This window comes from Myxocyprinus asiaticus, chromosome 11, assembly GCF_019703515.2.
Source record: "Myxocyprinus asiaticus isolate MX2 ecotype Aquarium Trade chromosome 11, UBuf_Myxa_2, whole genome shotgun sequence".
NCBI lineage: Eukaryota > Metazoa > Chordata > Actinopteri > Cypriniformes > Catostomidae > Myxocyprinus > Myxocyprinus asiaticus.
This window is the reverse complement of record NC_059354.1, coordinates 514,708-527,002: the sequence shown is the minus strand read 5'-3', so window position 1 is coordinate 527,002 and position 12,295 is coordinate 514,708. Positions and strand designations below refer to the sequence as shown.

Below are 12,295 nucleotides of genomic sequence, written 5' to 3'. Positions count from 1 at the left end.
TATGATTTATTTTTCTCTGTATGTGGCAACATCACTAAACTTGCCAGGGCATGATCTGAGACTAAGATGTTTCCAATTGAGCAATCAACAACAGATGAAATGAGGGACTTAGATATAAAAAAAAAATCTATTCTAGAATAGATCTTATGGACTGTTGAAAAAATTATAGTCCTTCTCGGATGGGTTTAAAAGTCTCCAAATATCTGTAAGACCTAGATTTTTACACATCCTGTGAAACGTTAGTGTTGCTCTAGGGGGCTTGCACACATTTGCTTCACTATGATCAAGGACTGAATCCATCAATAGATTAAGGTCTCCTCCCAGTATTATATTATGAGGGGTGCCAACGGCTTGCAACATCCCTTCAAGATCTATGAAAAAGCCTTGGTCATCAGCGTTAGGTGTGTAAATATTAGCCAAAATCAACCTTTGTCCCTGAATTTCTGCTAAAACAATAATGACTCTTCCTAATTTATCTTTACTCTGTTTGAGACATTTGAATTGTAGATGTTTACTTATCAATGTAATGGCTCCCATACTCTTACTTGAGCCAGCACTAAAGAAAACATGTCCACCCCATATCTTCCCAAATTTTTCAGCTTCCTGCGGGGAAATATGCGTTTCTTGAAGAAACACTATCATATCATATTTCTTACGTTTAAGAAAAGAAATAACCTTCCTTCTTTTTATGGGGTGCCCCAACCCATTCACATTCCACGTGGAGAGAGACAATCCACTCATATTAACATATGACATTTTGACATATTAGAAAAAAATAGATTGTGTGTCAAAAATAAAATTATAAAGACCACATTCCAACATTAGTGCAACAGTCAAAGCCTGAACTTCCCCCCAAACCAAACAAACAGTAAAAAGAAAAATGTGCACATTAACCCCACACAGAAGAGTGCCAACCGGCGTCCATCCCTCTAAACTCAAACAGTCCATGTATGCCTACGAGAGCCCCCGTGACAACTTTGCCATTGGATTGCTCAAGTCCGATGCTTCTGTAAAAATTTTGTGAGACAGAATTACATAATAGAAAATAATCTATAAAACAAACTCCAGCCAATAGGCAGAATAAACACAAAGAGCATGCAGATTCATTCACAAAACTGTATCGAAGGTGTGTTCCTCCACAAAACAAACTCCAGCCGCTAGCGGAACAAGCACACAAAGAAAAAAAAAAGAAAAAAAGCCGTTCAGTTTCCTCAGACAGTCAAACGAATGTTCAGTGAGCCGACTGTTCATGAGTGCAGCAGATGACCTAATCCTTCCAATGTCTTGCAAAAAATACTCCACAAAACAGACTCCAGCAAATAGGAGGCATAAGAACAAGCAGATTCATCCACATCTGTCCCAAAGGAGTGTTATTCCACAAAACAAACTCCAGCTGCTAGGCGGAGCCAGCACCAAAATAAACAAGATATGTTTTGGGAATTTAATTACTAATTGGCCTGTATCTTGTGAGTAAAATTTTCAAACTTAACAAAACTCACAAAACTTCACATGCAAAAGTTCATACATTTCTGATATACAGCTTGTCAAATCTTCTGGTATAACAGAAGAGGAGATGAGGATGCATCTTTCACCAGATGCAGAACATTGTAAGCTGCCACACACTACTACTGCACTTTCAGTTTCAAAATAAAAGTCCCAGGTGTAGGTTATATACGTTACTTTTATATCAAACAAATCTAATCATCAAAACAATATTGATAAATCAGTATTAAATTAGACTCTGTCCCACAGTAATATTCTAGTATTATACAATGTTCTACTTAAGCCGTTTTTGCACACCTTGTTCATTCACAAAAACATTTTTTTAAGTAAAAATATATGAAGCTAAATACATTTTTATTTGGCTACTATGCATCATTGTATTTAAAATATAAATATAAAAGTGCATATCAATGAAAATCTCATTCTACGCCATTAGTGGAAAACTGGGGAAACATGCCTTCATTATTTTTAAATTGATTTAGCCATTTCAGAGGAAATACATAATTATCGAGATATATACTGAATATCGTCAATAGGCTGAACAATTTTGAGATAATGTTTGAAGCTGTATTGGTCAGCCCTAGTTTATTGCACCTCTTTAAGACCTGTTTAGTTCAAGTAATATGACAACATTTATTCTTTACATTATTATTGCTTTGCTGGATTGTCATATTAGTTTGTACTACGATTTATTATTCTAATTTCTGTTTTTCTCGCAAAAACAATATACAAACCTCACATGCACAGTCTTTACTTCACAATATACTTTTGAAATTTACTCTGGAGTAGCTGCCATTCTTTCTAAAAAAAAAGAATTTGGCAAATGAGTTTACAAGCAGTCCATTTATGTACAAAAACAGATCAGTATAATACATTATAGACTTACAGTCTCTTCAAATGCATGTGCTGAATTAAGCCATATAAAGGTCTTAGATTGCATCTAATATTCACAGCTTGTGCTTTGTGGAGTTTGTTGTTAAATTATTTTGTCTGCATAATAATCCAAAATACTTTGAACAACAGTACAACCCATTGAGGAGACTGTAAGATCCCTGTCGAAACCCAAACATTGCACTGTGAATAAGGTCCATGCCTGCTCGGCCCCCAATGTTTGTCACTTGCGGCTATATATTATTTTTCATTCTTATTTAATGATAATAGGTCTAATATTGCAATGCACCTTGATACCATGATTTTTATTAACAAAAAATCATAACATAACAAGCAATACAGAGTCGCGTCTCGAACATGTGAACGACGAGCTCTGCGCACTTTGCTAGTTTTTAATTCTTTTTATATCATAAACTGGTGAGATTCGATACATCCTGCTACATAACTGTTCTAAGAAGTCAAAATATCAAAGAATTAAAAATCCTCGGGCTCTGGAGATATTAAAAGACACTTACATGCTCAAGCTGATACCCCGGACAGGACCGCAGATCAGGGACTCTTTTTGGACGGTGCAGCAGGAGAAATTCAGCAGCAACTGTCGAGCATGTCTGTAATGCTGGCAAAAGTCTTTGCAGATTTGGAGGATCTTGCTGTAATACGTTGATTATGGCGATGGAGGCAAAATTCTCTGGGTTGGTTACAAGAATAGGGAATGTCAATAAACGGATCGATTATCTGAAGTCATCGGAGAGGGAATTAGCTGCTAATCTGCTAGCGACCAAGACACGCAGCATGTTTGGGAAAAGTTGGAAGACCTTGAGAATCGTAATCGGCAAAACAACATCCGAATTGTTGGAATTCCTGAGCATGAGGAAGGCCGAGATATGGTAAAATTCCTAGATGAGCTCTTCCCGAGTCTGCGCGACATAACAGGCCATAAGCTGGAGATCGAGTGAGCTCACAGAGTCCTGGCTCGCATTTCTGAGGTCATCTGATAGAGATCTTGTGTTGCGCGAGGCAAGGAGCAAAGGAAAGCTTTTTTGGAAAAACCACAACATTTTCTTGTTCCCAGAATTTGCGAATTCGACAAGAGAGAAACTTGATCGATTCAAGGAATTCAAGAAACTCTTACATCAATGGAAGTTCGCTTTTGCACTGATGTTTCCGGCCAAACAGAATAGATACTAAGGATGGCCACAAAATATTTACATGCCCACAGCAAGCATTGTCTTTCATAGAGGCAATGGGGTGAGTAGCCAGATGGTGATTTTCATGTTGCCCCCCAAGTGAGCTTGACTCCCTGAACATACACTTGACTGTCTGAGGAAGCTGGGTGCCTTTTCGTTTCTTTTTGTGTTGGTGTAATTCTGTCTCACAAAATTTGTTCAGAAGCACCGGACTTGAGCAGTCTGACAGCAAAGTTGTCGCGGGGGTTCTCGTAGGTGTACATGGACTGTTTGAGTTTAGAGGGATGGATGCCGGTTGGTGCTGTCGTGCGCGGGGTTAATGCGCGCATTTTTCTTTTTTCTGTTTATTTGTTTCAGGGGAAGTTCGGGGTTTGACTGTTGCACAAATGTTGGAATGTGGTCTTTTATTTTTGACACACAGTCTATTTTTTTTAACATGTCAAAATGTCAAATGTTAATATGAGTGGATTATCTCTCTCCACATGGAATGTGAATGGGTTGGGGCACCCCATAAAAAGAAGGAAGGTTATTTCTTTTCTTAAACGCAAGAAACATGATATAGTGTTTCTTCAAGAAATGCACCTTTCCCTGCAGGAAGCTGAAAAATTTGGGAAGATATGGGGTGGACATGTTTTTTTTAGTGCTGGCTCAAGTAAGAGCAGGGGAGTCATTACATTGATAAGTAAGCATCTACAATTCAAATGTCTCAAACAGATTAAAGATAAATTAGGAAGAGTCATTATTGTTTTAGCTGAAATTCAGAGGCAAAGTTGATTTTGGCTAATATTTACGCACCTAATGCTGATGATAAACTATTCTCTACTATGGTAGTTAGAGAGGGGTCCTGCCATAAACTGGAATGCAATCTTGTCCATTGTTCACAACATTGTTCATATCCAGAATATCATACCATTTATCTAGAAAGACATCTGTCATTTTATAACAATATTCGAGCAATAGACACTCTATTTAAACATACCCCATCATGCTCAAGAAGACTACATAAGAATTAAATGAAGGTTGTTTCATCTGCCTAATATTTATTTGTGGTTTCCTCAAGTTTTTTCCCTTTTGGTTAGTGAAAGGGGCCACAGATATTGTATTCAAGCTTTTTAATAGTGCTGCAAGTGGCTTTACTCACACCATTACAGACAGCTTGAACACATTATTTGTGGTCCTTCTCATTAACCAACAGATGGAGGTAAAACTCACATTTTTCTGAAGCAATGTTGTTGACGTCAGTTTTACTATGGTATTTCCTATTCCAGGAGATTCAACAGGAATCCTGTTGCTCAGCTGTGGTATTTTGTAAAATGCATCTATTTTGGTCTGTCAGCATATCAGATCAAATGTGGCTACCCAAACCGCGTTCTGGGAAACTTTCTCACCAAGACATACAACTACTTCAACCTGTTGCTCTTTCAGGGGTAATCCATTTGTTGGTCTTTGTTTAAACATCTTGCATGACTTACTTCACTTCTTTTATTTATTTTAATCGCATTTCACAGGCTATTGGTTGTCCTTTCTCAGAATTCTTAGTCATTTCAGTTGGCAAATCTTTTTCCCCCTAAAAGGATTTCCAGATCAAGGTTCTAACGTTTTCAGCACTAAATTTGATAAATGAAGAGATCCACATCCTCTTGAAAATTCTTGATCATAAACTATAGCAGGCAGCAGTTGCTGACATAATAAATTATAAATATCATGCCTGGGTACTCAAGCTAAGATAATTAGTTTGTCAGCATCCATTCATTACTCACTTGTATAATTTTCATTTTATAATGGTCTTTATGTCTCTTGTCTCATCAACAGTCTGGTTTTATTGTTGTAGTTTCCGATTAGTTCCTTTCCTGACGGAGTTACGTGCGGTGATGGATTGGGTGTGGACAGACACCACCCTCAGCTTGTCAAGCTGGATCTGTGTGGAGGACATCTATGCCAACATCTTCATCCTGAAGTGCTGGAGGGAAGCTGAGAAGGTGCCTTAAATTGGTCATGATACTCTTTTTATGATACTCTATATTCATACTCTATTTTTTATTATTATTATATTATTTTCCCTGTGGTCCACTTATGATGTTAGTAAAGTTTTTTTTTTTTTTTTTTTTTTTTTTTTTTGCACCAAAACAGAGTCTTTTTCCACTCTGTCTCTCAGTCTGAAATGATCAGTTTTGGACTCAGCATCTCCTTACATCTCACTGTTATTATTGGCTAACATTTTGCAGCCCCTCGAAAACTCGGAGGAGAATGAACCAACAATAAAAAGTAAATTTCAGGTTTTGCAGGTTAGGGACATCCAACTCATTGCATCCGAATGTATCAAACTGTTCACACAAGCACAGCAGCAAACAGTCTACCAAACAGTTATGGCATATGAAACATTCAGGAATAGAATTGGTATAAAGGAATTACTCACGAAATAGTGTTTTTGCCATAACTGCCCCATCTTGCAATAACAGTTCCTTTGCAAAGCTTGAATAATATTGTGACCAATTTGCAATCAATCCACGCTGATATCAGCCAAAAATACATATACTGTAATTAATATACGCTGGAATGCGCCGAAGACACATGCAATCCATGCTGAAATACACTAAATACACATCCACATGACGCACACACATAGTCCAAAGCAAGGTGAAACATGACGCGCACACATACCTGAGCAACCTGGACTGATGCAAATAGGAACTTTGTTAAACTTCAGCCATTATTTCCTGATGTTGGGATGCTTCAACAGAGATGCTGGTCTTGACAGGAGCATCATCTCACATCTTCCATCGTTTGTTTACTCCTGATGAGATGCTGTTCTCCCAGCCAACAACAGGAATGGAATGGAGCAGAACAGACGTGTTTTTAAAAGCTGAATTGTACCACTTTGAAAACATGGCACAAATCAGCAGAATTGCATCAAAACAGTCAAAGATGTATATCATGTTTACATACACAATAAAAAATAGTGCAGATGGGTGCAAAAATGGGTCCAAGATGCATTCATACTCAACACAGCTAGATAGAATGAGGGTCTCCTTTTGAGAGTCATAACTTGACACTGCATGTTTAAAAGTAATTTTTTATTTGTATAGTGGATTTCACAACACATATACTTTCAAAGCAGCTTTACAGAAAATGATGCTTTAACAGAAAATGATGCTGTAATTATCATAAGTATTAGACTCATCATTGTGCAGTTTGATAAAAATATGATTGTAAATTGTGTCTAAAAATAAATAATTCAATAAATAAGTAAATAATAATTGTATTTAGAACCCCATTGTGCAAGGTGACTCCAAATCTCCATAAGATGTAGGTTAATTGAGAAAAATAACCTTGGGAAAAACCAGGCTCACTGTGGGGGCCAGTTCCCCTCTGGTTAAACAGCATAAATGTTATGCTAATTTTAGTTTGTGTGTGTGTGTGTGTGTGTGTGTGTGTGTGTGTGTAGTGCAAGCCATGGTTTAAAATGAGTAAACTAGTGTTAAGGGCCAATGTTTAAACAGCAAGATTTTGTATGAAATGTAAGATTAATGACTAATGTCTTTGAAGTCCATCCTGGATTAACTGCAGAAGTTCACATAGATGCATTGTCCTTTGTTGTTTGGCTGATGTACAGGGGCGTCAATTGCATATGGCAGGGTATGTCAGCTGCCATACCTTGGCTGCCTGGTCAATGCAAAGGAATATATCTTAATTACAGGATTAACAGAGTTTTTTTTCACAAATATATTCTAACTGACTCAATTCAATACCCTCTTGCTGTTTGCTTGACTACAGCCGCGGTTACATGCATAAGTCTGCATGAGCTCTATAGAATGCTCCTATTTTGTGGTGAGCTGCACATGTGAACATTTAAATGCGCTTCAAATAAAGAAATAAAGATACAGCCCTTAATGAATTATGAGTGTGTAAACAGACGGGACAAAAATCTGCGCCATCTTGATGAGATATATTACGTGATGCTGACGGGACAAAAATCGTATATCTCAAAATATCCGATCTGTGCCATGCTGCAGCTGTTATAAGCCTATCGTCAATATTAATCATGCAACAATATTGAGAAGAAAAAGAGAAAATCACTCACTGTCCTTTGCTGGATAACTTTAGTAGCATTAAGCCCAATACATTTCAATGACAGGTCTGCTTATCAGTCAAACTGTGAATCCATTGGTTCTGTATTAATGTAAATCGTATAATCACGCAGTAAAGATTATGTCAATATTTTAAGTAGTACTGAATAACTTAAAGCACTGTTTACTCTGTTCTTTATTTTATTATTCTGCTTTATTACTGGCTCTTGAATAATTACTTTAAAAACTTGAAGCAATGTTTAGGAGAAACACTTGAAGGCTACATTGTTTTAATTTAATTAGTTAATATTTACCTCAGTATTAAACCATTTTAAATAAATGAGCCAATAAATACATTTAAATACATTTTAATAAATTGATTCATTGATTGCTTTTCAAATGAAAGAAATTAAGATCATCATAAGGGAAGACTTGGCTTTATTGTTATTTTTTTTGTTAATTCTTATAACAACATGTTTCTAATTTGCATGTAAAATGCACGCAATTTAAGCACGATAAAAATAGAAAGTGGATGCATGCGGAAAATGCACGCAGTTGAATAAGAGAATAATGTGGGGAAAACCCAATGCATGCGAAAAATGGCAGACGTTAAGGATTAAAAGCTGAAAACAGATAGATAAGCGATGCTAAAAAAGTTAGCAAGCTACAAACGAAGGCTCGAGCTAGGCACCAGCAGCAACAGGTAAAATACACACATATGAAACAGTAGAAAACCAGAAAAACCCAAAACACATGGTAAAATGACAAAGGATAAAATGACGAACATATGAGAATAAGAATAAGCAATGCTAAGCAGGCTAGCAGGCTACAAACACTTGTGCAGCGTGCTGTCAGCAACAGGAACAGAATGTCCAGAATGAGCTTTATTGCCAAGTATACTTACACATACAAGGAATTTGTCTTGGTGACAGGTGCTTCCAATACACAACAATACAAAACAGCGACAAGACTTTTAAAAAATAATAAAAATTGAATAAAAATAAATAAATAAATATTGAAAAGAAAATAAAGTATATATAGAATACACAATAGACAATATATATATATACACACACACACACACACACACACATACATACATACACACATACACAAACGTAGTACAAATCTAAATACAAATCGGTTATACAGGTGCATCTCAATAAATTAGAATGTCGTGGAAAAGTTCATTTATTTCAGTAATTCAACTCAAATTGTGAAACTCGTGTATTAAATAAATTCAGTGCACACAGACTGAAGTAGTTTAAGTCTTTGATTCTTTTAATTGTGATGATTTTGGCTCACATTTAACAAAAACCCACCAATTCACTGTCTCAAAAAATTAGAATATGGTGACATGCCAATCAGCTAATCAACTCAAAACACCTGCAAAGGTTTCCTGAGCCTTCAAAATGGTCTCTCAGTTTGGTTCACTAGGCTATACAATCATGGGGAAGACTGCTGATCTGACAGTTGTACAGAAGACAATCATTGACACCCTTCACAAGGAGGGTAAGCCACAAACATTCATTGCCAAAGAAGCTGGCTGTTCACAGAGTGCTGTATCCAAGCATGTTAGCAGAAAGTTGAGTGGAAGGAAAAAGTGTGGAAGAAAAAGATGCACAACCAACCGAGAGAACTGCAGCCTTATGATTGTCAAGCAAAATCAATTCAAGAATTTGGGAGAACTTCACAAGGAATGGATTGAGGCTGGGGTCAAGGCATCAAGAGCCACCACACACAGACATGTCAAGGAATTTGGCTACAGTTGTCATATTCCTCTTGTTAAGTCACTCCTGAACCACAGACAACGTCAGAGGCATCTTACCTGGGCTAAGGAGAAGAAGAACTGGACTGTTGCCCAGTGGTCCAAAGTCCTCTTTTCAGATGAGAGCAAGTTTTGTATTTCATTTGGAAACCAAGGTCCTAGAGTCTGGAGGAAGGGTGGAGAAGCTCATAGCCCAAGTTGCTTGAAGTCCAGTGTTAAGTTTCCACAGTCTGTGATGATTTGGGGTGCAATGTCATCTGCTGGTGTTGGTCCATTGTGTTTTTTGAAAACCGAAGTCACTGCACCCGTTTACCAAGAAATTTTGGAGCACTTCATGCTTCCTTCTGCTGACCAGCTTTTTAAAGATGCTGATTTCATTTTCCAGCAGGATTTGGCACCTGCCCACACTGCCAAAAGCACCAAAAGTTGGTTAAATGACCATGGTGTTGGTGTGCTTGACTGGCCAGCAAACTCACCAGACCTGAACTCCATAGAGAATCTATGGGGTATTGTCAAGAGGAAAATGAGAAACAAGAGACCAAAAAATGCAGATGAGCTGAAGGCCACTGTCAAAGAAACCTGGGCTTCCATACCACCACAGCAGTGACACAAACTGATCACCTCCATGCCACGCCGAATTGAGGCAGTAATTAAAGCAAAAGGAGCCCCTACCAAGTATTGAGTATATATACAGTAAATGAACATACTTTCCAGAAGGCCAACAATTCACTAAAAAAAAATTTTTTATTGGTCTTATAATGCATTCTAATTTTTTGAGATAGTGAATTGGTGGGTTTTTGTTAAATGTGAGCCAAAATCATCACAATTAAAAGAACCAAAGACTTAAACTACTTCAGTCTGTGTGCATTGAATTTATTTAATACACGAGTTTCACAATTTGAGTTGAATTACTGAAATAAATGAACTTTTCCACGACATTCTAATTTATTGAGATGCACCTGTATACAGTGCAAGGGAATGTAATGGCAGAAGAGGTTGGATGTGTTGGATAATATAAAAAGACTAAGCTGTGTATTGCACATTAATTATTGCTCAATGGGGCAGTTTTAACTGTTCATGAGATGGATAGCCTGAGGGACAAAACTGTCCCTGTGCCTGATGGTTCTGGTGCTCAGAGCTCTGCAACAGGCAACAGTTCGAAAAGGTAGTGGGCAGGGTGAGTGGAGTCCAGAGTGATTTTTCCAGCCTTTTTCCTCACTCTGGAAGTGTATAGTTCTTGAAGGGAGGGTAGGGGGCAACCAATAATCCTCTCAGCAGTCCGAACTGTCCTTTGTAGTCTTCTGATATCTGATTTCGAAGCTGAACCAAATGTAGGGCTTTACTGGTTGTTTAGATCAGTGTTAATATCAGAAATAATTAATAATTATTTCTTTAGTAATTAATAAATATTTAAATTAAATAATAGAATCTAACTCATTAAAACCTCATATGGGGCTCCAGTAAATGTAGTGCACTATGTTTAGGAGCGGGTTTGGTTATTAGCAATAATTAATAATTTCAAAGATAATTATTAATTATTAAAATCAATAGAACATCGATGAGAATCAATGTTAGCTTTTTAATCCTTTAAATCAACAATTATCAAAGATAATCACTAATCATTAACATTGATGAAACATTAATTAAAATGAACACTAGCTTATTGATCCTTCAAATTCAACAATCATCAAAGATAATTATCAATTATCAAAAATTAATAGAATATTAATAAGGATTAATATTGACGGGGCACCACCCTGGAATCAGGGACTAATAACCAGATAGTATAACAGTCTCAATATTAGATTGTTTTCTTAGGAAAATTGACATCTGAAGAATATCGATTTTCAAAAAAAACAAAACAATGAATGAAGGCTTGAATCCGAGCACTGACATCCCATCAGCATGTGACACAGGTGTATGCAAAACAAACCAAAACACTTCTCTTTGAAATATAACAAAGTTTATTTATGCAGTAATATCAATTAATAATTAATACAATGCAGTCAATAAACTTCCAACTTCCAACTACAAACTAAACAGTGATATAATTATATATGGAAACCAACCAAATCCTATAACACATGAGGGTGTGTGTGTGTGTGTGTGTGTGTGTGTGTGTGAGAGAGAGAGAGAGAGAGAGTGTGTGTGTGTGTGTGTGTGTGTGTGTGTGTGTGTGTGTGTAAGGAGGGATGCGCACAAAATGACGGACGTGACTCTCGTGGAGAATATGTCACGCGAGAATTCCAGCCAGAGAATATGGCCGTGAATGTGGGCAGAGAGAAACCAGTCAATGGCGTCTACCTGTTTACCGCGTGTATCCACTTGTACGATAGCTTAGGGACAAAGCTGAGCTTTATCACGAAGCTATCTACTAGCCAAAAATGTGTGCGAGAATGATTGTGAGGGGTCGCGTGTGTGTGTGGTTAGTTCGAGAGAGAGAGAGAGAATAAAGTGACGGCCCCAAAGCCGATTTCGCGATCGTGGGAGAGAAAGCAGTGCTTAGTTTATCACTCAGAGATGCGGTGGACGGCTCGTAAACCGTCCTGCGGTCTTTGGTTCTTTAATGGATAAACTCAGTGTGCTGGTCTCACCCGCGATGGCGGAAATGCACAACAGTCCAATGTGGTTGGTCTACAATACAGCAGTTCTCATTCGTGATAATTAATACCTTGAGTATTAGCCGCAATGAGTGGACTCGGTGGTCCAAAAACTGTACAAGCAATAACCTTGATACACAAGAATAACACACTATAATATTCTATCTCTGCCCAGACGTAAACCTCTTACTTCAATCGTATGAGGACGTAGAATGTGTGTTCATCCGTCCTTTAACTCCGACTCAGTTCCTCGAGGCTCGGGTGATGACGGGAGGCCAT

General features: G+C 37.5%; 1 protein-coding gene across 1 annotated transcript in view; it reads left to right on the top strand.

Moving 5' to 3' along the window:
* si:dkey-11f4.7 (piezo-type mechanosensitive ion channel component 2) overlaps nucleotides 1–12,295 on the top strand; it is a 648,587-nt gene that overhangs the window by 591,893 nt on the left and 44,399 nt on the right. Inside the window, 2 exon segments of the mRNA XM_051709767.1 lie at nucleotides 4,850–5,008; nucleotides 5,413–5,560. Coding sequence (XP_051565727.1) covers nucleotides 4,850–5,008; nucleotides 5,413–5,560 — 307 coding nt within the window.